Here is a 26,676-nt window from a genome sequence, read left to right as displayed (position 1 = left end):
AAAGTGCACTTTAATCTGAAATTCAAACCTGACATCAAAGAAGATCGCAAGGGAATGGACATGGTGTTTCTCCATCCATGAATCACATCTCCACATGCGTAGGTGATCTCTCGAAAAGTACGTCATTGCTCACATAGTTGTATCCCTCGCATCCAGGATCTCCTCCTCTATGCGTGCCTCATAATTTCTCACAGACATTCAAGCAAAAAGAATAGCTCTTGGTTTGTTTGCTTATCTTAGCGACAACCTTAACACTAGAATGGTAACACGAAACTTTTATGTCCTTGGACACTTTTGTGTCCTGTTAAGTGACCATTTTCCTTGAAATATTTGAAGAGTATGAAAATTAATTTCTAGGTGCTATATATCCACAAAGTTGCCTTATGAGCTGAAAAAAACTTAGCAATTTTTTTGGAGTATCGATATCACTATTAACCTTACTCTTTCACAACATTTTTGAATCTAAACTGTGTGAAAAAACGGGTCCTGTTTTTGGCTTTTTTTCAAATTTTGGCAATTATAGCACTTTAAACTTCATGTTTGTGAGGTTTAGATGGCTACAAATTAGGCCTTCATAGTTCTCAACATCTTTTTATGCCTGTAGGGAGAGCTAAGTGTTAAAATTGAATGTTATGACCAATTTACAAGAATTGCATAATCCTGTTTTTTGGCCAATATTAGCACTTTTATGATTTTTTTGGTGGCTTTCTTGATATCCAAATTCAATTTTGATTGTGTAAGTGTAATTTATAACATAAAGCTAATCTTCCTTGAGTTTTGGGGGACCTAATATGCTATATAGCATAGTATATGATGACGGTTGAGTTTTTTGATTGTTGAAGAATATGATACATTTTAGAGTAGCAAGCATAACTTTCTCAATATTGCTAGTTTCTTAGGCCAATTGTGTGTATTTTGTAGGTAGTAACCATATCTAATCATAGACTACAAACTTGGCTAGATATTGAGTAGTTTCTATGGGTTTCTAGAGGTCATCATGCTAAACCCAGTTTTCTCATGTTTTCTGTATTTAGCACTTTATCATTGCCCCCAAGGTTCCAAGTGTAAGAGATCCATTATTCTTTTGACATGCTCCATGGATCCTTTTGAATCCAAAGGCCCAAAGGGAACTAAGAAAACATGTATATAGTATCTGTATTGAGCGTGACTATAGAAACTTTGATGATAGGTCCGTAGAATGGCAAAAATGCAACTTTTTTGTACCTATTTTTTTTGCCCAAAAAAAAATTAGTGAGGTAAAAGCAACCATATGTTTTGGTCACCAACCCATTGAAGTTAACGGGGCATTTTATCTCATGTCCCCGCACTCTTGTTTATATGCAATCAACCGTAAGAAATTGCTGTTTTGGGCAAAATGCAGTGGTCCATCAACTTTGGAGGCTTGTAATGACTAAGGGATAAGAAAAATTACAAGTTTCTCATTTTTTCCATATGTAGTAGCTATTGAAATATAAGCTCATGAAAGGATTTTTCAAAATGAGTGGATCTACTATGGTTTTGGAAATTTTTCCCAAAAACCCTGAAAAGACACTTTTATGTCCTGTTAGGTTACCATTCTAGTGTTAATATACTCACCCCTCTTACCTATAGTCAGAAAATCTTGGCAGGTCATCTCGACCACTGATGCAGAATATAGTTGAGGTACATACCTCACTTGCACTCGTCAAACATTGCCCCAACATGGGTTTCCCATCTCTTGCCCTTGTTTCCCCATGCATGCACAAAGAGAGGGGCTGTCGTCGAAACTAGACAGGGACAAGGATGTGCTCAAATGTACTTGAGAAGCTATTGCGCATATCCAGAGCATGAAGTTGCTTACACTTGAAGCAAGTTTACGACAGGATTGCGCCAATGAAAAAAAACCGCGGACTGACCTGCAACAATCCCAACAAGGAGTGGAGCTCAAGGCTAGCCAATAGCCCTTGCACTTGTGTGTGTGTGTGTGTGTGTATGTGACTTTTTTTTTGTGGAGGGGGGGGGGGGGGGGGGGGGGGGGGGGGGGGGACAAAGAGCTTACTATATCTTGGAGTTCTTACAACCTTGAAGGGATTGCTAAGGAGGAGCTGCTTCATGACAGCTATTAGCATCCACATCACGATCATTATTGTATCAAGAAGAGGAGCATCTTTGCCTACACATGCATAGAGGAAGGGTAGTAGAATCTGGAGGAGGGTCCAACTGTGATCACCTGTGCTGGAGCACTTAATTGTAGAGCTTGTGGAAATTGTGCAGGCACTGATAGCTTAATGATCCTATTTGATAGCCTTGCTCACCCATTTGAGAGTCCTCGTCGGGTCAAGAAATATCCCTCTTCTCACCACTAGTAAGTACCATCCACAAGAGCTCCAGCGCCAGCTCAAATATGGATGGCTCTATGCTTCTCTCTCTCTCTCTCTCTCTCTCTCTCTCTCTCTCTCTCTCTCTCTCTTCTCTCTCTCTCTCTCTCTCTCTCTCTCTCTCTCTCTCTCCCTTTCTCATAAGCTAGAGCTCCATGCCTTTATCTCTAGTAGTTCAAACTTATGTTCGAGCTCATGTATATAACTACCTAGGCTAGGAGCTCCAACTTAGGGTGCACTACATACAGAGGTGAAACTTGCCATGTGTCTTCATTGTTCAAGTTTGTTCACATTTCCCAAGTGACACTAAATACTAGAATTTTCTTGGCAATATGAAACTGTAAATAACTTGCGAGTTTCTAGTTACTGTATAGGCTGCAAGACATTGGGCTTAGGAGTTCAAGATTTCTTTGCATTTCTTGCCACAAAGTGCATGGAGGAGGAGGTCATCCGAGGGGTGCAGGCCGCCCATCGAGCAGGTGGGTCCAGACGATGTCCTTATTGTTTTAGGCAACAACATGCTCCCGCATCTACAAATGACCCTACCAAACTAGATGTTCTAGACAATCTAAATGGTTCCTTATATTTGAGCTCCATGCCTTTATCTACCTACCATGTCTATACCTACCTAGAACCTTAGTCGATCTCCAGGCCTCAATCTACCTTGAAGCCCAAACTCCATGTCTTTTTCATCTAACATCTTGAGCTCCATCGCTATGTCTATCAAGAAATTTGATCTCCATGTCAAATAGTTTGAAATAGTTTTTTTTATAGATAGTTTGACATTGTATAGCTTAGTAGGTCATTCGATTAAATCCATTGCAATCTAGGCCCTATATGAGTGATGGCATACCTTTGATGCAGTACAAAGTACACCCCATAAATGTTGATTGGAAAGTTCTATAGAGTTGTGGAGAGAAATGACCAGGAAAAGCATATAAAAGTGAGTATGTTAAATGATTCAACCTTGTCCTCATGTATTAGGAGAATCTTATGCAAGCTATGAAAACCCTTGGTGCAAACAAAGACACTTCATTTGATGACTTTTGGCCAAGGTGTATATGAAAACAAGATCATCCTCTTCACCTTCCATTGGGAGGTAATCCAAATGCAGAACTTGATGTAAATGAGGGCCACCATTGTGGTCTAATTCACAATAAATATTTTGAGGAGCCCAACCCAACTCTTCATGTGGAAAAGGGTGACTTTGTGCTTGTGCAAACTTGTGATGAAAATTATCCAATTTGGCTGGGAGTGACAACAACAGACATCGATTAGAACAAGAAGTCAATAAACCACCGACAAGTCAAGATACAATGCTTGGCACTAATTTCAAAGAAGAAGAATGAAAATGATGTGGAACAAGTACTGGTGGCGAGGGAGCATAATTTAGTTACCCGTCTCTCTTGCAACTTAAATTTTAGTTGTTCTCATAATGAAGCATGTGTGAGTGGATAAATTGAATTTGGATGTGTGTATGTATATATAAATTTGTAAACTATCATCTCCAAACACACCATAGTGTATAATAGGGTTGTTGACAACATACGATATTAGCATCCACTAAACATTGTACCACAACCTTCTTTTGTGCAACAACTTAGTACATCACAACCTCACCTCAAGTACATGTAACACAAAGAATTGTCCCAAATTTGTGCATTTTTCCCTATTTTCTTAAATATGTGTTTATAGGAGTTATAGTAGGCCAAAAATCATAAAATTGTCCACCTACTTTTTGGGGAGAAAAGTGCATCCTTTGACCACTCTTACACATCTCTTACACAACCAACATTCTTGCACACATGGCGTGCACCTATTCTTCAAAAATGTTAATCACGCCACAAGCTCATGGCAAATAAAGAGGCCCTCCTACACCCCATCCTCTTCCTAATGAGGATCTTGAAGATGTAAAGCCTATTTTTTTGAAACCAATGCATGAAGAAGTAATAGAGTATAGCCAAGATCCAGCCCAAGATCTAAAGGTAAATGAAGGAAGTGTGTAAAGCCAAGGTAGTGGTCAAATTTTTGTGCAACAACAAGATGAGGATGCTAATACATAGTCGGCCTATGGTTATAGCGATGATGACGGGAGCTTGAGTTTTTGGGAGGCAAGAAAAGAGGAAAGCAGAAGAGCTCACATTGTATGGTGATCAAACCAATTTTTATGACTCTAAGCTGGTAAGAGTGACAGCCCCTAATTGTGCGTTTCAAGACATGTTGATCAATAGTGTAAATGAAGATCAAGAGGAAGTTTTCGTGCCCGTGCAAGAGGATAAGGAGGTTAAGTTACTATGCACAACCATGTTGATGACTATGCTCATGAAGGTAGAAATGGAGTATGCAATGATAGTGCAACATGTACGAAGCTTGGTTAAGAAAGAGAGAGCTCTTGCAATTATGGAAGAAAAACAAGTTGAGAGAGGAATTGGTCGAGTCATATGGCTCTATTTGCTTGAAGAGGAAGTGATTGAAGCTGTTGTAGGTGTGGAGTGAAATGAGAAGCTAATCTAGGAAGAAGAGCCATTCATTGAAGAGCACGTGTTGTTGATTATGCAAAGCAACGAGGAACAGGCTATGGATATTTAAAAATTTTAAAGGAGGCATGTGGTTCACTGTTGATGAATTATATGCTTATGGATGCGACTCTGCAACAGGCCATTCACTAGGTAGAGGAGTTCTTGGAGGATATCTTTATGGTCTATGGCTTGGAAGGTATGTCAGGTATGAATGTGATGTTTGTTGAGCAGGATGGTGAGCATGATGCTACTTTGTTTGAAGTGTATTGTCTGCCTATGGATGCATGGAGTGGTGAGGGAATTTTGTGTGCATTCTATATGTACCATTGGTTAGGTGAATGGGTACAATTCTACCTGTAGTTGCTGCAGATGGATGGCTAGAGTCTCGCATATGTATTCAATCCAGGCAGATAATGGCAAGTTAAGTAGGGGGTTGGGCAACCTGCCTAAGAAGGTCAGATTACAAGGGAGATGAATCCTTGTATATAACTTGTACATATGGTTATGCCTTTTGTCTGTTTGGTTGAGTGTTAGCAGGGTATTGCAGTTTTCAAGTTCACTAAGCAATGATTTTGTGGAACATAAATGCTGAACGGGGTGGGTAATGATGGTATAACCAAAGTTGGTTGATGCAGGGAAGTGTGATGTACAGGGCTATAGATGTTGTCAGGTGTGGGGTAATTTGCTAAGCCAAGTATAAAGGACTTGAGGTAGGTAGGTGGAAAATGAAGTGTATGTCTAACGTTGTTTTCTAGCCCTAAAGGTCTCCAAAATGGGCCAGATGGGATGGAAATGAAGAATTTATGAAGTACTAGTATTTTCCTTGGAATGAAGTGCTTGAAGTGTTCCACAAGCAGGTCCAAACGGCTCCTCAAACAGAGCCACAATGTGCAAGATATGGATGTGTAAAGTTGAGCGCATTGTAGATTCTCGATGGATAGGGCATGTGAGGATAGGTAGGTGGACCTAGTTTTCGCAGGTAAATTGAAGTGCTCAAGATGTGGTCCATGTTGGTTCTTTCAGATTGCCAATCAGACATCCAACGGGAAAAATATTGCAAGTTGAAGTTTTCAAGGGGGCTAGTTGTGTGCTCGTTGGATTTTATTGAAAAGTGTGCCAACTAGGACATTTTGAGACTTACCAGGGCTTGTAGAGCTAGTGTTTAGTATGAGAAGCCAATAGGAAGCGATTGATTGTCAATCAGATTCCTGGGTGGCAAGATATGGCCTGTCGAAGTTGGGTGCAATTGATGGCGATGTGGTGCTAGATGGTTTTTCCAATTTCTGGTCACATTGGTTGGAGTGCCTTGAGACTTCGAAAGGCACCAATATTTTCAGAAGTTGAAGTGGACAATGCAGGATTTGATGGTGGCTTTATAAGATGAGAAATGGTTCATCGCGCACCAAATGGCTGAGTGTCAAAGTGGGGGAGAAATTTTCTATGGAAGAGATATTTTGGATGATATTTTTGAAGCCTAGAAGGATGGAGCGACCTTCGAGTGCCACATGGTGGACGTAGTTGATCCAATAGGTGACATTGGCCATCTGTAGAGAGGGGTATATAGAATGCAATGCGGCTACAGATTGGGCATCACAAGTGGAGAGTGGGACTTGCATTAGGGAGAATTTGGACTCTCAAAGGGCCCCTATAAGGACTTTGACTTTCTCTCTCTTGTCCAAAATGGGTGGATGGTAAATTTTTTACAAATGAAATCAAAACCTGTCAGACCTTTTGGAATTAGAATGCACTCATTGAGATCTATCCATTGATATATAGCATGTCATCATATTCCTTATGTTCTAGAAGATTCCATTTTTTGATGTGACAACTCTCTCTTATAAAGGAATCTCTCTCCATATATTAGTTTAATTGGGCAGGCCATAACTTCTACAAATCAACTCGAAATTTGTCGGAGTTTGGGGTTTTAAAAATTACTTTCTAAGAACTTTCCAATGATATGTTGGTTGATAGGGTTTTGATAAAGCGATCATGGACTTCACTGGTTTGCCCAATTTGGACAAGAGAGACAAAGTCAAACATCCCTATAGGACCCCTTTGAGGGTCCAACTTTTCCCTAATGGGAGCTCTCTGGCTATCGTGTACTCCTTGGAGGCCCTTCTAGGCATTGTTCGCGGTGGCTCTTGGCACTTGGTGACACTTTTGGTGACAACCTATTGATGCTTGGTAGATTGGAGTGGACGATGATGTGGCAATTTGAGCAAGTGCGGATTCCCATGGGGCCTCTCGTGGGCCCATCCTTTTATGGAAGGATGAGGAGCCTAAAGGGGTGGTCACATCACCATGACATCCCCCTAGGTCTCGAGAGAGATGTTAGGACACCGGCAAGGCCGCAGTAGACAGCAGGGCCGGGCTAGGCGGTGTGGAACGGGGAGTCCAACTAGGGAAAAGGGCCAGGGGCTTGCCTATATAATGGGTGGTTGGGTGGTGGACTCTCATACCCTAGTTCCCCTTGTCCTTTCACTGGTATCAGAGCTTAGGGGAGAGGATCCATGAAATGGGGAAAGGTCTCTCTCCATTGCTCTCTCGATCTCAGCATGAGGCATGGCCTCCCTTTCTCTGGATTTGGTTCTCTCTCTCTCTCTCTCTCTCTATCTCTATCTCTCTCTCTCTCTCTCTCCCTCTCTCTCTCTCTCTCTCTCTCTCTCTCTCTCTCTCTCTCTCTCTCTCTCTCTCTCTCTCTCTCTCTCTCTCTTTGGTCAAGCCATCATGGAGTGGAGGAAGAAGCCCAGCTGTGGCGTCATGCAAAGCCATCATGATGTGGGTAGGAGCCCTTGGCAGTCGAGGACGGGAAGATGAAGTCGGCAGTGTGGGCAACAACCCCTAGGTTGGGGAGAGAGACATAATGGATCTCAATCAAATGGGCTGAGAGTGGGCTGGTTGGAATCGCAGGAGGAAGAGAACACTTTTTTGACACAGGACCAAGGCCTGTCAAGTAAGCCACACCCCATGGGGCTCACCTTCATCATCTTCGTTAGCGCTGTCTGTAGCAGCTCCAGATCCGCCATCGCCATGTTCTATATTTTTTAAAAGAAAAATTTAGCATCACATTTTTTGGGCGCCCCATCTTGGGCACCCTTTTCAGGTAAGGGAAACAAATATGCAGCAGAAGTGGAATTGTATGCGTGAAGAAAATTCGGGATTCAGCTATCATGTTAGCCTGCGCAAGGCGTGCTGCCCCAAATTACTTCAAGACTCGAACGAGCAATGGCAAGCACATGGGCAATGACTGCTCAAGACTACTCAAGGCAGCATGAAAATTTCGAATTTCCTGTCAAGGAGGTATCCAAAGTTTTTCATTTTTGTTGGCACTATTTTACCAAAGTGGTTTTTGACAAGGGAAGCTTGGCCGAGTCAGTTATGCGGCATGCCAGATGTTTCTCGCAAGGGTATCAGCAATATGAAGATATGCTTGCCGCATACACAGACAAACGCCATGGTCATCAAATTTTCCATTTCAGAATTCCAAAGGTTTTCTTAATCCCTATGTGACGATATTTTGCAAAATTCCACGGATAGGTTTTTGAAAGTTACTTTTTAATGCAACAGCAAGGCCTGATGTTAGTTTGACTAATGGGTCCAAAGTTGTTCGGCATGCCGGATTGATGATTGGCAAGGCTGATCTTAATGACAAATCTCAGAAGCCGGCAATCAGCTATCACACATTCTCAGGATTTGAGAAAGATAGTACGCCTATTTTTATCCAATCTTTAAAGACTGCTTTTTTTTTGGGACAAAGAAGCAAGGCTCATTGACAGCTGCTCATGGCCACGAGTTGTATAACCCAACTTGAGCATTGAATTGCTCACAAGTTTCCAATTTGTTTGTGCATCGGGCAAGGCCCTTGGTAGCAACAAGTAGAGCATCTCAACCAAACAATATGTCTGGAGCATAATTTCTCGATTTTCTTCTTGATTGAAACTCATTCGGTTCTTACGGTGGAAAGATTCGTTGGCAGGTGTTCTTAATGAGGTACGCAGTTGATTATGTTGGTTATTGTCATTTGCATAATTGGCTATACAATTCTTGCCATATCTCTACATAAGGTAATGTATGAGACTGGCATGAGGAACTTAGAATACATTTTGATCATCGACCATGAATTGATATAATAATAGCAGGGCTGTCAATTGCTTATGAAGCATTTGACCTCGATAGAGCATGTATCACCTCTATTGCATATCTCTAACATGCATCAAAGGTGACACACTTTCCCCACTCCAAGCACAGGCACGGCCTCTGACAATTCACATAAGCACTCAAATTTTGTTGCATACATTAATGGAAAGGGATTATTTTTTATTATCTCAAGGAGACATGCATGGCCTCTTACTGGACTTTTTGAAAGAAGCAAGTTCCTCGGCATGGTCGACTCCTTGTCACGGTTTCTATACACTGATGGAGGATGCCTACCACATAGTACTGGTTAATTTCAATTGAAATTGTTTGACAATGTCAATTCTTTTTGTTATGATATCTACCACCACATTCGTTGGCTCTCAGCACAACCATATTTATGTGAAGCAAGGCTTCAATTTACGACTCTTACATTGAGATTTTTCCCGTTTGGGGTATGCTATGAGCACACGCCTTTGGGGAATTTCTCCATATGCCTGCAGGATATTTTAGGCCAACTTTCTCTTGCGCAAGAGAAATGGTTACGATCTACATTTGAGTGAGTTTTTCTTCCGACATCTCCAGGCAACTGGTTATAAAGGGATGACCAGGTTAGACCATGTTCAGTATTGTTTCTTTTTCCATGTTTATACATTTACATTGGAATTAATGCTTTTGTGTAAAGAAAAGTTCTTTGACAATTTTACATGAAGCAAGGCTTCTCCCTTGTGCCCAGGTACTGCCCAATGACTTAGAATCACGAGCAGTGGCACACAAGTTTGAAAACACTGGAAAAATAGGGAATATCACCTCACAGAGTCCCTACCAGTTTAGATTGTGCAAGGCACTAATGTTTTTGGCTCTCATGTTTGAGGCCATCACTCTCGCCAAGGGCTTAAAAATTTGTATGCAAGGCATGCTAACCAGATGGCATGAATTCCACCGCTTCAGAGATTACGCTTCTGCTATCACACCAGACACTTTGTCACGGACAAACTAAGTTCTGGATTGTTTAATTTTTTGGTCAACGCACAGTACCACTAAATGGAACCTAAATCTAGGACTTATTTTACAGGCAAAAGTGCTTATGCTAACTCATTCTCATACAATCACGACCCCTGCAAGGTTGGTAGTTCAAGATGTGTTTGTGTTCTCCTTGTCTCTCGAAGACTAATGATAACTTTCTAAGAATCTTTTGATACATGTTTCATTGGTGAGTCGGCATGAGCCAAGGTGCTCTAACTCTCAGCTAGAAATTGAGCAAAATGCCATCCAAGTTAGTCTTCATCGGTTTGAGGATTGAACACTAATTTCCATGAGGCGCTATGAGCCACACACGCTGGCTAAGAGCCATTGTTAAATCTAGGGTAAGACCCAATTGTTGATATTCCTTGGGTGATTGTTCTCAAGATCGAACAGCTCTACCCAGTGGAGTACACATCGATATTTATGGCCCAGCAAGATTCTTGTCATTGAGGATCATAGTTGATCTCTCCCAGTTATAATTTTAAGGAAAGAATTCCGCAATCTACTACACAGTAGCGGACGAACACACTTTTCAAGTTGATTCCAATCATTTTGTACACTATTGACTATGTTGGTTACCGTTATTTGCTAGTTGAGCAGTTTCTAGGGTTTTGACTATGTAGATTCTAATCCAAGGGCTTGGATTGCAAAGGCAACACCCAGGGTTCCCAGTGCAATGTTGTTTGTTTTTTCAGGTAGGGGACGTGCTTTGGTAAGTGAATATTACGTTCAAATCTCCAGGTACGCATCTATTGATTTGGTGTTATTCCATTTTTAGTATGCTTTTCTTGGTTTTTGAAGACGTATAAGTACAGTTGAATGTCACAGAGCCATGCCAAGGGCATGTCGGCACAAAGTATTTTGGGCCAAGTGTCCAATCTATCTTTCTGCCTTATGCTGTTATGAATTTACTTGTAGGCTTCAACTTGGCACATTTTGTCACATGGGATACAACATGGTCTAGGAACTCAAGGAGTTCGGTTTAGCCAATGTGGAGCAATGAATGAGGGTTCCTCTCACTCTGGTCACAAATGTTTAGAGTTACCTCCACACACAAGTATATCTTGTACTTGAAGAATGTTCTTTTTTAAACATTGTTACATGAGACATATTTCACATGTGGAGGATATGAGTCTTTGGGACTGACACTGGCGCCCACTATTTCAAATATGTGTCACAACACAGTCCCTAAGTGCTGGTCCAATCAGTTTTCTAGACCATTTTAGCACGACGTATCAGGGGCAATTTCAGTGGCCACAAATTGTCGGATACTTAGAATGACTTGTTAAGGTACAAGTACGGCTAAACAACATTACAGATGGTTGTTTATACATATAGGAAATGAAAAAGTTTTATTGTTTGTACCTAGAAGTGATCACTGTTTCACCTTCTATTATGGTTTAGACATTTTAGCAAAGCTTGCAAAAGTTTGCAAATGAAAGTATTTAGTTTCGTTTTAGAAATATTTACATTCCTGTTGATGTATGCTAGGCGCATCACACTTGCCATAAGTATTGGCAAGGATCACCATGGATATACATGTTCGGATCTGTTTTTTGCTAAATGCATGCACACTAGGTGTTATTGGCCCCAATGTTTAGCAAAGCCTGATTTGGAACGGCAAACATATTCCTCAAGATTGTTTCTTATGAAGCATTTTGCACTCTATGTGCAGTATATCTATAAGATTACTTTTGGGTCTACTAATTCCTAATAGAGGTCATGGCTCGGTTTGGGTGTTTGTGGATTTCTCAAATTAACCACGATGGTTATTCCGGACATTGTTGATTCCTCAACAATGTTACACGATATTGTGATTCCCATTTACCAGTCATTTGGGACAACTGTCTGTAAACCGTGAGGGAACACACCTCAGTACTGTCAGTTATCCAAGGGGATAGTCAGTTATCTGAGGGATATGCAAAGTGCGTACGTTAGCACCAAGCGATCCAATCAATAAGCATTTATCGCTCTACTTGGAGTTTGCTTACCATCAGTTTAAGCATGTATGCGATTAGGTGTAGTCTCTTCATGTTTAAATCAAGTTCTCAACCATGAACACTAGTTACAGTGGGGTTATTTTCTATTGAACTTGGAAAACAAGTCAAGGAATTAAACTTGGTTAATGAGTCATGTTAGCAAGTTACTTTCATGGAAAGTGAAAAGACGTACTCATTAGGACACATTTTTGTGTGATAACTCGTTTTGAATACTCATGTGTGTTCTAAATGGAGTTTAAACACAATGATTGGATAGGAATCGGTAACACAAGCTGGTTGCTAATGGACATCAATGTGGAAAATCAAGATGTTACTCTTGGTTTCATTGAATCTCTTGCGGAACCATGTTCCGATCAACCAAACAGCTAGATCAATGAAGGATGCCACTTGGGAAAACATTAGTGTTCTTAAGAAGAAGTCTCCCACTTTTTTTTTTCAAGGACAAAAACTCAAGGGGGGAGTAATGTCAGGACACCGGCAAGGCCGGACTAGACAAGGGCAAGGCTGGGCTAGGCGGTGTGGAACGGGGAGTCCAACTAGGGCAAAGGACCAGGGGCTTGCCTATATAATGGGTGGTTGGGTGGTGGACTCTCATACCCTAGTTCCCCTTGTCCTTTCAAGAGAGCTCCTACGGGTCTTGAAAGGCAGCTCGCCGAGGATGGCAGCTAAGAGGTGATCCACATGGAGTTGAAAGGGGAAAGCTTGCTGAGGTGTCAACACCGTGCCAAATATGCTAAACATAGGATATGGTTTTGAAATCCGCTTAAGGTTATGGTTATGATTTGAGAATTTGGTTATGGTTATGGTTTTAGAATCCGCTTAAGGTTCTGGTTATGGTTATGGTTTGCGAGTCTTGTTAAGTTTCTATGATTATGGTTTGTGATTTTGATGATAGTTATGGTTTGCGAGTCTTTTTATGGTTATGGTTTGTGATTTTTATGATGGTTAAGGTTTGTGAGTCTTGTTATGGTTATGATTTGTGAATCTTGTCATGGTTATAGTTCATAAATCTTGTTAGGGTAATCTTACATTATCAATATGTAGTGACACATCTACCCAATTTTCAAGAAAAATGAAGGTGGAGTGCAGTTTCTTTTTCTACTTAAAAACAAATTGGTAAGTTTTGGCATTGGGATAGGCGTTGGTATGCACATTGGTTTATTTCAACATAGATACCATCGTTGTATATACTAATATGAATATTGATAGTAAAGTATTGATGTCTATACAAACATGCATACCAACGATTTGGAATTTTATAAGCCATTTATTTCCATTAGTATAGTCGTTGATATCTGCGCAATGTGTTGTAATTAAATGAATTACCTCAAAAGCACCAAGCCACCATATGTTTCTTTTGAATGAACATTGAAGTATAAATGATCATCCATGGGACATGCAAAAGTGCTTTGTTCATTAATGTGAATGTGAATGTGAATCGCTCTAGCCTTTTCTCTTTAAGAATATAACACTCATCTAGCTTCAAAACAAAACGTAGCACCTCATGGGCCTCTTCGAATGTGACATTGTAGAACTCTACCATTTGAGTTTGCAACATAGCAAGAGCCGTAAAGGTATTCGTGTACTTGTCATAAGTTAGAGTTGAATCTTAGCCTCTATAAATACCTTGAATACAAAAAGGACATCCAAAGAAGTTTGTTTGTGTCTAATCTAGTAAGCCCGATAGCCTTTAAAATTGGTATATTTCATAGACCTTTTCTCTTTTTTTTCCTCTTTTTTATTGACCATAATCACAATTGTGAGTGGATGATTTATATTACCCCAGGAAAGAAATCTACAAATATCATCAAGCATGCTAAGTGCCTTGAGGGAGCTTACACAATTTGGGGCCACACAGTCCCATATAGATTAGAGCTCTTCTTAAAGACTTTCTATAGACCCTTAAAACAACCCATTGAATAACTTCATATGCAGGCAAATTTCTATTTTTACAAACTTTAAAACCTAGAGAGGACATATTTTTTAAATAGAAATATTCACACAATGAATAATGATGCTAAACGACAAAAATAATTACGTGCATTGCCCTGCTTATACCGAGCCAGGGTCTGTACAAATTTTCAAATCCGAGATTTTCATAAAAGAATTCGAAAACCCATATAACATTTCAACTAACGCCAGAATGACTTGTGACATTACCACCTGCAATGGCCCCCTCGCACACGGATAGAAGTGCCCAAACCGACCAACAAATCACATTGAATTGAAAAGAAAGACCTTGCTAGTAGAAAAAAGACTTATGAATGCGTATTTGGAGTCAATATGGTGTGGAATGTATATTGAAGTAATGGAACCAAGTTGAATATTTGGGTGCCCCTAGTAATAAGGAATATTGAAGGTATCACAAAATTCATGGTTTATATTGGCTTATGCAAATATTAAAGGAGTAAAAGGGGTACTTAACCAACTACAAGGGACCATTCACGTCTTATTCAAAAATAAGTTGGTTTGATTTGTTAGAGGGCTATTTATGGTGAGATAACGTCTAATTATAATGGTTAGCTATAAAGGGGTCCTTTACATTTGATTGACAATGCAAATAGGGTCATTTTTTGTAAGGTAAAAATAGGATATTCTAGTTGCATTTGGTTAGAAGAACTAAAGTTTAGGATTGGTGCAATGAAGATGCTAAGCACAATCGTTTTGGAGGAGGTTCGATTGAGGAGGTGGTATCTTTACTAGCAACCACTGCTTTCTCTTCCACCCTGGATAGAGAAAAATCCAGTTATATCAAGACATATGTGTGTGATTAAATCACAAACCAACTTCTTAAATTAATTAAAAGATAACCTTGCTTTGTAGTTTAGTCAAGCCATACCTTTCTTTTCTCTTCTCCAAAAAGCGTGTAAGTGATGATTTCCTTGCAAATGGAAGTTCTAAAGATGTAATGGCATTTGGTGAGTACATATCTCTCTCTCTCTCTCTCTCTCTCTCTCTCTCTCTCTCTCTCTCACACACACACACACACACACACTCTAATGTTTCAGCTTTAAGGAGTTTTAGGTGTAGAGTTGGAACTTATAAGGGCTTAATAAGAGCTCCCACTTTAGACTATGACATAATATCATCGTAAAGGTTGTTATCGTCCGTATAGATACTTCATGTTCATTTTTTGCTTAGTTGAAGTGATGCAAAGTTGGTACTACAATTGCCCATTCCCAATAACACAAGTAAGTAAACTCTATTACATCGATTTTTGTTAAGATGTGGGCACAACCCACTGCAAAGTTCGGGGTTTTTCAAGTTCGTGCATGAAAGCATTGAGCTTATATATTCAATAAGGTCTAGAATATGATCATTCGTGCAAGCCAAAGAATGGAAACACGCACCAGGTTGCATTGGCTACTTGGGCGGTAAGTGAAAGATAGGCTAGATCTTTGGGATAAGGGACAAACAACCCTTTTTGGAGTTGTTGTCCCCTAGAGGCACATGTATTGCTTGAGGTTCATTGTACATTGTTTGTTGACTTAACATAACATCTCCACTGGTAATTGTGACTATGGAGAAAAGGAAGACGTGTGGTGGACCTAAAAATCCATTATGAAGGTTATGTGCCAAGATGAGTTACAAGACTATTTGGCGAAATCTCATAGAAAATTGGAAACAAATAGATGGACTTAGGGCGTGATTCAAACTAATAATGGCTTGTTCATGGACTTAGGGCGTGATTCAAACTAATAATGGCTTGTTCAGACTCCACAAGAAGGGTTAAAGAATTTCGATGTTTCCAAGACAAAGGGACGCACTTATCCGACGTGTCACTAGGTTTATCTACTACAACATGCATGGAACCACTTATGCTTACTTGGAGATCATATAAAAGAGGCCATGCATTTGGAGCCTACTTGGGTCACTATTGTAATTTAGCCTCTAGATGGATGCATGTATGAATGTGTGCCTAATCCGACGTGTCACTAGGTTTATCTACTGCAACATGCATGGAACCACTTATGCTTACTTGGATATCATATAGAAGAGGCCATGCATTTGGAGCCTACTCAGGTCACTATTGTAATTTAGCCTCTAGATGGATGCATGTATGAACGTGTGTTTAAGCCCACTCAAAACAATTTGAATCTCTGCTCTTACTCACCGATATAGACCCCGCTAGAGCAGTGTGGTACGTGTTGGCCGTCCTTGTCCACGAATCCTCTCTCTCTCTCTCTCTCTCTCTCTCTCTCTCTCTCTCTCTCTCTCTCTCTCTCTCTCTCTCTATACATACATATATAGATACATATACACTCCACACATACACATGTACACACCGCTCCCCTCCTGATAAAGCACTGCGGTGCTTAGTTCTAAATAACACAAAGCACTAAACAAAGGGATGGTGAAGGGATCCAAAGCCTGGAAGGCCATGCACGAAAATCACAACAATCGCAACCATAGGTGTCATATTAAAACTAAACCCACACACGAATTAAACCCCAAAAACCTGAGCAACACATATTGGCTCACAATTTAAGACCATAAAAATGAAGAAGGATATATGATGTGCATGCAGTTGATGTGATTAGCCCATGCGACTCAAAACCGAGGCCATGAGGTTGTGGGTTCACATCCGGGTCGCGAGCGACTAGCGAAGTCTCTGAGACTTGGGGGCGTCGATCCCCTCATCGATCACCCCTTATATAATAATGCTTTGTGTTATCTAGTCCCAAGGATTCGCCACACCCCCTTTCAAAAGAGACAATTGTTTGAAGGGATCTTAGAAGTGAGTTGGATGTGAGCGAAGTCGGTGTGAAGTGAATGTGAACACGGGACTTCTAGGGTAAATTGTGCTTGAACTAATTATGTCAATGAAATATCATTTACAACCATGTTCTGTGCCTTGGTACATGTGTTGTGGGTTGAAGGCCTCACCATTAATATGCTAAAACTCCAGTCACTTTATGGTTTGATGCATATAGTATACACCACTAACCTCGTTACTAAATGACACCTCCTTTTGGGAGTTGGGATCAATGGCTCACGATCATCGGTTGATTGTGACGTTGGATTGTCTATGGAATGCAAAACAATTCCACTTCTTCGGGTCCGGGACTTGAACCCGCTACCCTCTCCCCCACGAAATTGACTCTAACCACTACGCTAACTCACGCTCGTTGAAAGGTGTGTGTGTGTGGTAAGTTTATAGATCACAGCGTCACAGACAAGTTTACACCTAGTCCACAACTAGTCACACTGAGTTCGCATTGAGTTCACACCAAATTTGGTGTGGTGTGCAGACCCTCCCTAGTTCACACCGTGTACACATTGAGTTCACACCAAATTTGGTGTGGTGCACATACCTCTGAGTTCACTCTTAAGTCACACCTAATTCAAATGACGATCAGACGGATCGGATTGCACCCGGGTCGCGACGCCTACTGTACACCATTGATCCCACCTCCCTCGGGAGGTGTCAATTAGTGACGAGGCACCACTAAGACCTGTTCACTAGTTCACTTTGGCTTCTTGGAGACGTTAGGTAGCCCTCCCACCCTCATCTTGACCTCAAAACCTGCCACACACGCTAATTGCTTATATTGACCATTCAACTTACCAGCTTGGGAACGACGACAAGCCTTTGCAGGTCTGCTACTTGTGGCCGGTGCGGGCGCAGCAGCAGCTCTCTCAGCATTCGAAAGGGGTAGACGACTTACTGATGGTGTTGGAGGCCCGCTCTTGATCATAATGCGTGCACTCCTATAATTTGTGTAGCTTGTTCGATATGAATCTCCTCGACTAATTCCAGAAGCTAGAAGCAGGATGGCTTGCGCCTGCATGCACATATTGCAATGTTTATATCCATGAAATCAATTCGCAAGCAGGTTAGTGAGAAATCAATGGGCAAGGAGGTGTATGTGCGATTATTAGCCTACCTTGGCTGGGGGGATATCCTCATATACACAAACAGTACCGGCGTAGACCATAGTGAGTGGGCCGCTGCCGACGTTACGGTCAGCAATATGCAGGTTGTTAACCATCTGATCAGTTCAAGAGATATACGGGTTAGAGAGAGAGAGAGAGAGAGAGAGAGTTTAACCTTGTAGGAGGTAGGAGGAGGAGCCAGTTTGAGGTCCAGGTCCGGCTGAATATCGGCAGCAGGCTTAATGGGAGCTTGCCAGTCATGACTATCACCATTGATATCTGAATCGCTGGTTACAGCTAAGCTTGAATGACGACGTTGTCGCTGCAGCTGATGCTCAAAAATGCATTTGAGCGAAAGGGAGGCCGTTTCGCGAGCCTTGAGGGAGAGAGGAGCTGACGATGTGTCATCGAGCAAGGTTCGATCCCTTATATCTCCTGCGCCACCCCCATATTGAGCTTTCATGTCCAAAGCTGCAGACATGGTAAAATTGCTAGCTTCTAAGTCTGTCCAATATAACAGCGAAAGGGGGCGGCGGGAATTAGATGCAAAGGCAATGACAAATTAGCTCCAATAGGGTGAGATTTCGTAAGTTCTACCTTCTTCAACGTGAAAACAGAGATCAGCGATTAAGCATGTGGGCTTCTCCTCTGTGTGTGTGTGTGTGTGTGTGAGAGAGAGAGAGAGAGAGAGAGAGAGAGAGAGGAGGAGGAGGAGGAGGAGGAGGTGGTGTAATAGTAGTAGACGACCACTTGTAGCGAACGTTGTGCACACGGAAGAGGAAAAACTTCATTAAGGGCACGAGCCCCTGAGTCAGCTGCAGACGAGGGCCGCGGCCAGTAACAACTTAACATCATTCTTGCGGCCTTGACACGTTTATGTCGCCTATATATTCGACAGTGCACTATTTACTTGTGTCTTCGGCTGTTCACTAATGTCCTAGGCAGGGCTAGAAAAATACATTTTTCCTAACCGAACAAAATAAGGGGGAAATTCTCTCCGGTTTTAGGTCAAAATTTGAAGCTTTTGCCGGTAATTACACTAAAACTTGTGTAAATGTATCGGTTTTCTTAAAGGCAAGCTCAAAATCTAACCGGGATTTTATAATTTCAGTCGATTAAAATACACTAGACCTCGGCTTTTTTCTAATCCTGGTCCTAGGAACAATAACAAGGTCGTCTAAAGTAGACGAGGGCACTACCCATAGTGGCACAATAAAAAAGTAAAATCCTGCGCAAGACTGAGGAGCTTGGTGACAAGACGATCTGATGGAGGAGAAGAGTTGCAGAACACAAGAAGTCATCGATGTTGGTCGATCATACTTCACACGCCTAGATTCTATCTCATTGACCCCAGAATTAGTTAATCTTTGCATGCAAGCCACACAAAAAAAAACACCCTCACACGCCAATTTTTCATTGGCCAAAGCCACCAATGGCCATGGGGACAAATTTCCTCCCGTTAGACCCTGGCTTAATGGGAGTGCCAACAAAAAGACGTCGTCGCTTAACGAGGTTCACATGGTTCAAAGTTAGTTCAAATCTGTGCAGTATACTCCCTTGAACCTTACCTTCCCATCTGAAGAAAACATTGAGAATTTGAAATTCAAGAACAGAAGCAGAAATGTTCCAAATAAGGCTCGTTTTAGACATGTCATACATAAACTATGGCGAAGGAGCGTGCATCATCCTCTATGAGAGCTCCGACTGGGCAAAAAGAATTATGTTTCTCCGCGAACCCATGATTATTTGGGCGACACCCCACTTGGAACAACGTTGCTCTCAGGCAATTAAGATGTTGAGCACGGTGTCCTGCTGTGGCATGTTGTCGTACAGCTCCGCTCCCATGCTAAGAAAGATACCAGAAAAATGCACATGGAGCTTATTTGAAGCTTACTTGATTAATGATCAGTGTTCAGGGCTTGGTAACAAGCTACATGCGGCTTAAAAGGGCCAACAGATGCCTTGATGATGCTAAAAAGGAGTATGCTTGAATGAGCATAGATGGGAGATTATGATCTAGAATTGCAGTGCTTGAAGTGCTCTACTGGTCTGTCTTTATGGCTCGTCGTTGGAGCTACGGTGCAAAAGTAATGGCAGGTTGAAGTTTAAGTTAATGCAGATCTGTACCGGATTGGGCAACTGCATCTGAGGGGACAAAAATGAAGTGAATGCACGGGCCTTAAGTGCTCCCTTAGTGGAGCACGTCGGTCCTTTCATATCAATGATCAGAGTTACGATTACCAAGATATCACCAGATTAAATTTCGTTGGGGGTCAGTTCCGTACCTGTCTATAGGAATTTTGGGCTTGTCAAATAGAGTCTAAGTTGATGAGACAATATGGCTTGAGGCAGTGTCAGTTGACGCCACTACTGAGCTTGACGACTTTTGGCATTATTGTAACATTTAATGGCCTAATAACTTGTGTGTAGCGGAAAATATCATGAAAGTAGCGATCATTTCATTATCTAATAGATTCCTAATGAGAATAACAAGAGTGCTTGGGTGGAGAGAGCAACAAAAAGTATAACAACTAGTTAGATAGCATGAACAATACTTCAAAAGAGAGAGAGCTTAAGCTATTGACAACAGTTGAGGACTGGATTTACATGGAGCCGGTCCCCCCTCCAAAAGGCTTTGTATTATGGTTTCTCCCATCTAGAGAGACATTTTACAATCCAATTCTTTGTGTTCCTTCAATACTAGCTAGTGCAATGAAGATGGAACCTTCAAGCACTAAGAAAAACACTTATTAAACAGAGCATCAATTCCCTCATGGTATCAATACCAAGACCTCCCACACCTTCGAAGATGGGTGAGAGCTAGCGAGGTATGAGAGTAGATTGAGAGGAAGAAGGAGTAGTCTTACAAGAAAGATGTACATCTCCTCACATAATCATTGATATTAGCATAGCTTAGCTTAGTAATTAGCATTGTAGAGGAGATGAGCATGCATTGAAGCTTGGCTCTTGGTTGGATTTTCATCACAACGGCAAGAGTTGTTGGTGTAGGCCTCCCTTCTCACAAGCTTGGAGTAGGTAATAAGCTTTTCATTAAAGATTGATAAGGAGAGAGAGAGTCTTCTTACTCCACACATGGACTAGTGTGAGTGTGTATGCAATAATGACTTTGCAAAATCAGCCCCCTCTCTCTCTTGGTCGACCCCTCTTGCTATTTGCTCATGCCCACACCCTATTGGCCCATGCCAGGCTTAGCCATGAAATTTAAGAAACATAAGTGATAGTCTTCTGACACGTGTCCCCCTTTCCCCTTTTGAAAGAGCTTTAGGTAATTAATTAATGCAACTAAACTCTCATTGGATCCCTTTGTCTCCTAGCCAATAGGAATCAGGCAAGCCATTGGGCTATTGAATGCTCATTGGACCCCTTGGGAGACTGTCCAATAGTCTTTTAGAGAGCTTAATTCTTACTAGTTCTTTTATTAAGTGTTTTTAAATTAAGTAAACTAGATTTACTCTAGCCTAATTCTCATTGGTCCACCTCCATGGCCATCCAATAGGATTTGAGTACACCTTGTGGGCATCTGGGCTAGGGAGTTGACATGTGTCCCTCTTGCCCTTTGTTTAAGGGAGCTTGTGAGTGTGTGCGTGTTTGTAGATTGAGAATTCTTAGGTTATAAGCTATTTGACTTTGGCCACCCGTTTGCGGGTGATAGGCCGAAGAGAAATTTAGCCTTGCTCCTAGATTCTCAAAGAGACCCTTCCAGAAATTATTGGTCATTCTAGGATCTCTATTCAACAGTATGGACATTGGCAAGCTGTGGTACTTGAAGATTTTTGAAATGAAGAGGGTTTCCATTTGATGGGCTTTGATAGTCTTTTTGACAGGTATAAATGAGCTTGTTTACTGAACCTATCTACTATCGTTCATATTCCCGTATTCCCATGGATAGACTTAGGAAATCCAAAGATAAGTTCCATGGATATGCTCTCCCATGGTGAATTAGGGATTGGCAAAGGTTTAAGCAATCCAGGTTGCTTCCCTCTATCAAACGTTGTCTTTTGGGATATACACATTTAGAAACATACTCTTGTATGTTTGCTTTCATGGTAGGCCAATAGAAATATGTTTCAATCCCCTTTATGGTAGACTGAATTCCTCTATGCCCCACATAAGGAGGAGCCTGAGATTCATACATTACTTTCTCACGTAGTGAGTTAGTAACGGATAGTCTAATACCATATAGATGATAACCATCTTGTAAGATAAATGGTTCCTCTTTCTTCCCTAATGCAAGGGCTGAAATCACATCTCTAAAATTGGGATCAATAGCATACTCATCTATCATAGAAGATAGATCATTGTGAGTTGCTATGGAAACCGCATTCACTCTCGGTCGCCTTGAGAGTGCATTGGCTAGTTGATTATGCTTGCCAGCAATGTGAGAAATATGAAAATGAAATTGCAAAAGGAAATTTGCCCACCTCATTTGTTTGTCGGAGAGCTTGGTCTGCGTCATGAAGTACTTGAGACTTTGGTGATCCGTTCGCAGAATGAAAGGAGTTCCCAATAAATACTGCTTCCATGAGTCTAAGGCATGTAGAACTGCGAGGAGTTCCTTTTCATATATGCCTAGAGCTTGCTCAATAGGATCGAGCCTTCAACTTTAAATAGGCTATGGCGTGCCCTTCTTGGAGAAAAACAGCTCAAAGATAATCACCACAAGCATCACATTGGACCTCTCAAATCGCTTTGAGAGATCCGGTAGTGTAAGCACAGGTTGAGAGATAAGCTTTTTGAAAGCATTGTTCTCCTTAAAAGATCATGTATACCTAACGTCTTTCTTTGTTAGGTCATGTAATGGTCCTGCGATTTGTGAGAACTTTTCTATGAAGCATCTATAGTATGCACACATACCTATAAAGCTTCTTAGTTCATGAAGATTCCTTGGTTTAGGCCATCCTTTTATTACCTCTAATTTTGATGGATCCATTTGGATGCCATCTTGAGAGATAATGTGACCTAAATACTGAATCTCTTGTAAGAAAAATCCACTTTTCTTTCGATTAACATAAAGTTTATTCTCTCTTAGAACTTGAAATATTACCTCGAGGTGTCACTTGTCTTCGTTTAATGAATGAGAGTAGATGGTAATATCATCAAAGAACACTCCAGTAAAGGTTCGATGAGGCTTGAATAGCTTCTCCATCAAGCGGTTGAATGTGGCTGGTGCATTGGTCAAGCCAAAAGGCATGACAATATATTCGTAAAGACCAAACATAGTGCAAAATGCGGTCTTTACAATGTCTTGATCAACTATCCTTTTTTGATGATAGCCTTTTTTTAGGTCAATCCTATTAAAGTAGATCGATCCTTGTAGCTTATCAAATAGGTCTTCTCCCTGTGGAACGGGAAACTTATTCTTGATAGTGATCCTATTTAGTGCTCTATAGTCAACACACATAGGATAGGTGCCGTCTTTCTTTTGCACTACTAGCACAGGAGAAAAAAAAGGAGAGGAGCTAGGCCTAACCATGCCATTCTCAAATAACTCATGCACTTGCCACACAATCTCCTCTTGTTGAGCTTGAGAAACTCTATAAGGAGGTTTATTAGGCCGTGAACTTCCTGGAAGAAGTTCAATTGCATGGTCATCACTGCCTCGTTTAGGAGGTAGCTCACAAGGGATTTCAATAAAGACATCTTGAAACCCCTTGAGAAAATTGGATAACTTTAATTTCTTGTGAGTGTGTATATTTTCTTTTGCTAAAACATTAGGTTCATTTTGAGAATCTTTAACAAAAATCATGTACACAAAAATAGAGCTCTTTATTGACTTATTGAAAGCTTGCGTATGTACAATGGGTATGGTGTTACCCATTTGCTTGGCATCTATGTACATATATTTTTCCCTGAACCTAAAGTAGATTCTCCGTTCAGGGAATTTAACATTGGTAGTCATGTGATAAAACCATGGTGCCCCTAGGATTACATCCTCATGCTTGAGAGGAGAGATAAAGAAGTCCTCTTTGTCCACATAGATTTGGACATGGAGCCTCAATTTCTCGATTAAGGGAGTGACTGAATCTTCTTGCCCCTTGAAAGCACCATCTGCGGGTAGACATCTCCCATCTCGTAAGTTTGTATGCCTAGCTTGGTGGCCAACTCTGTGGATATGAAATTGTGAGTAGAACTAGGGTCAAAGAGAATAAAAGCATCATCTTCTCTTACCTTTCCCCAAGCATGGTATAAAGGAGATCCTTTGTGACCCGAGCTTCCTCCTCTTGGATTTCGACCAAGGTAGCTCTAGGAGGTGCGGGTGTTCTTTTGGGGACAAGCGCGGTATGTAAACTCCCTTCTCCTTAGCTTTGTCGGAATTGCCCTTATGAGACTTTTGGACATTGTCCTTCCCCTTAGGCTCATTGGAACCCTTGTTTTTTGTGGGCTTAGAATTTCTTTTAGCCCCTGTTTGGAAATTGATTCGAGAAACCACCATAGTATGGTGTATAACTGAAGATATGGAGCGGCCTTTGGGAGTTGAAATACTCCACCATTTCTTTATTTAAGACCACACAAAATTGTTTCTTTTACTCTCCGAAATCCAACTTTTTGAAGACAGAGTCTTTGAGTTGTAGGTCCCAAAACTTGTCTACATATTTGTGTCTGGACTCGTAGGGAGAGAGCTTCAAGCTTTGCCATTTGGTGAGTACTTTGTCTATGGCATCGGTGGCCAAAATTTGCTTTATAATGGAATCTCTTAAAGCTTTCCATGTTCATGGAGCTTCACCGTTGGCCCGTAGGCCCGAAGGCTAGACCAACATTGCTTGACTGACTTTTGAAAGTGCATAGCTACATGGCGTAGCGTAGAGGACTCCGTGAATCCCTCATCTCCAAACGCCGCATCGAATTGTTGGATAAAGGCCAAGACTTTGTCCGTAGCACCAAAGGTGCCATCGTAAGTAAGGAAGGAAATGCTCTTCCCTCCCTCTTTGAAATTTTTGAGCTTGGACGACCTCTTCCACGGGGCATAAGATTTCTATGGCCTCTGCTTTTTGATGGTTCAAAAGTTGCACCATCACTTTCTTTAGAGGATGAAGAATTTGAGGAAGATGGAGAAGAGACCTCTTTCTTGCCTTTTTTTTTGCCTTGATCCTCTTTATCTGCACTATCACTTTCATAAGAGGAAGAGGATGAAGGAGATGGAGAAGAGGGTGTCCTCTTTCTCGCCTTTTTCTTCTCTTGCCTTTTGTTATCCATCTTTGAATTATGGTGTGGAGAAGTGCACGATGGTATTCTCCATTTTGTAGGTGATGGAGAGCGTTTAGCCGCCGTCTTCGTGGAGCCATCTCCGTCGAGGTGGCAGGAGACTCACTTCTTTCTTGTTCCTTCGGTGGAGGCTCTTGAGTTCTCCTTTGAGAAGGAGATGCATCATCAAGAAGCAAATTTTTGAGCCCTTCGTATGGATTCTCTTCTTCTTCACAAATTGGAGAGAGGCCTCCTTTGGAAGTCTCGCAAGGAGCCTTCCTAGGTACTCTCTCGTCATGGTGGGGAGCTTGGAGAATCCCATGAGCACGAATCTATCGTTGCACTTCACTTTGGAGGGATGGATTGCTCATTAATTGTTGAAGCCTAGAAACAAGGTAGTTAACAAGTATAGGGGCATCATCATTAGTATAGGGGCTATCAACATTAATTTCACTCTTTTTACTATTGTCATCCATTCTAACAACTTTTAGATGTAAAATTGTTTAGGTGTACTTTTCAACTTCAAGCCCAGTTGCTACTCCTCTTTACCCCTTTAGAAAACGATAGCACTCAAGCTATTGTACATGTGGCTCGAATACCATTAATTGCAAGGAATAGAAGAGAGGGTCATTCAACACCAAAACAAGATCGGCTCCTGTCAAGATTCTAATAGCTCAATAGTGGTTAAGCCGTAGGCAAGCCCCATAGGACTCCACTATTAAGACCATAGCTCTCAAAGGTGATGCCCCATTATCTGCACGAAGACAGGCGCACTGCAAGGCTGAAAAATCCATATTCTACTTACTCAAATGCAATTAATCCTACCAACCATTTATAGCTAGCTTGAGGACCTCCCTTCTTGATCAAGAAAAGATAAAACTTGTGCTCTAATACTAATGTAACATTTAATGGCCTAATAACTTGTGTTTAGAAAAAAATAGCATGAACATAGTGAGCATTTCATTGGAATAGATTCCTAATGAGAATAACAAGAGTGCTTGGGTGGAGAGAGCAACAAAAAGTATAATACCTACTTAGATAGCATGAACAATACTTCAAAAGAAAGAGAAATTATTATATATAAAAACAATTGAGGACCGGATTTACATGGAGCCGGTCCCCCCTCCAAAAGGCTTTGTATTATGGTTTCTCCCATCTAGCGAGACATTTCAGAATACAATTTTTTCTGTTCCTTCAATATTAGCTAGTGCAATGAAGATGGAAACTTCAAGCACTAAGAAAAACACTTATTAATCAAAACATCAATTCCCTCATGATCTCAGAGCCAAGACCTCATACACCTTCAAAGATGGTGACAGCTAGTGGGGTATGAGAGTAGATTGAGAGGAAGAAGGAGTAGTCTTACGAGAAAGATGTACATCTCCTCACATAATCACTAATATTAGCATAGCTTAGCTTAGTAATTAGCATGGAAGAGGAGATGAGCATGCATTGAAGCTTGGATCTTGGTTGGATTTGCATCACAAAGCCAAGAGTTGTTGGTGTAGGCCTCCCTTCTCACAAGTTTGGAGTAGGTGATAAGCTTTCCATTAAAGCTTG

At 41.2% G+C, this 26,676-nt stretch overlaps 1 protein-coding gene across 1 annotated transcript; it reads right to left on the bottom strand.

Annotated features, from left to right (window-relative positions):
• Positions 1-14,360: 14,360 nt before the first annotated feature.
• Positions 14,361-18,316, bottom strand: LOC147447530 (protein TIFY 3-like). Its single transcript, XM_086524353.1, has 5 exons — positions 18,089-18,316; positions 17,925-17,988; positions 17,606-17,822; positions 14,876-14,933; positions 14,361-14,762 (listed from the first exon to the last, which is right to left on the bottom strand). Exons 1-5 carry the CDS (start codon positions 18,184-18,186, stop codon positions 14,663-14,665), a joined length of 537 nt encoding a protein of 178 aa, XP_086380479.1. The 5' UTR covers positions 18,187-18,316; the 3' UTR covers positions 14,361-14,662.
• Positions 18,317-26,676: the final 8,360 nt, after the last annotated feature.

The sequence above is a fragment of the Adiantum capillus-veneris genome, chromosome 11 (assembly GCF_014529385.1).
Source record: "Adiantum capillus-veneris isolate H3 chromosome 11, ASM1452938v2, whole genome shotgun sequence".
NCBI lineage: Eukaryota > Viridiplantae > Streptophyta > Polypodiopsida > Polypodiales > Pteridaceae > Adiantum > Adiantum capillus-veneris.
Note: the sequence above shows the minus strand (reverse complement) of the source record. Positions and strands in the feature narration are given on the sequence as shown.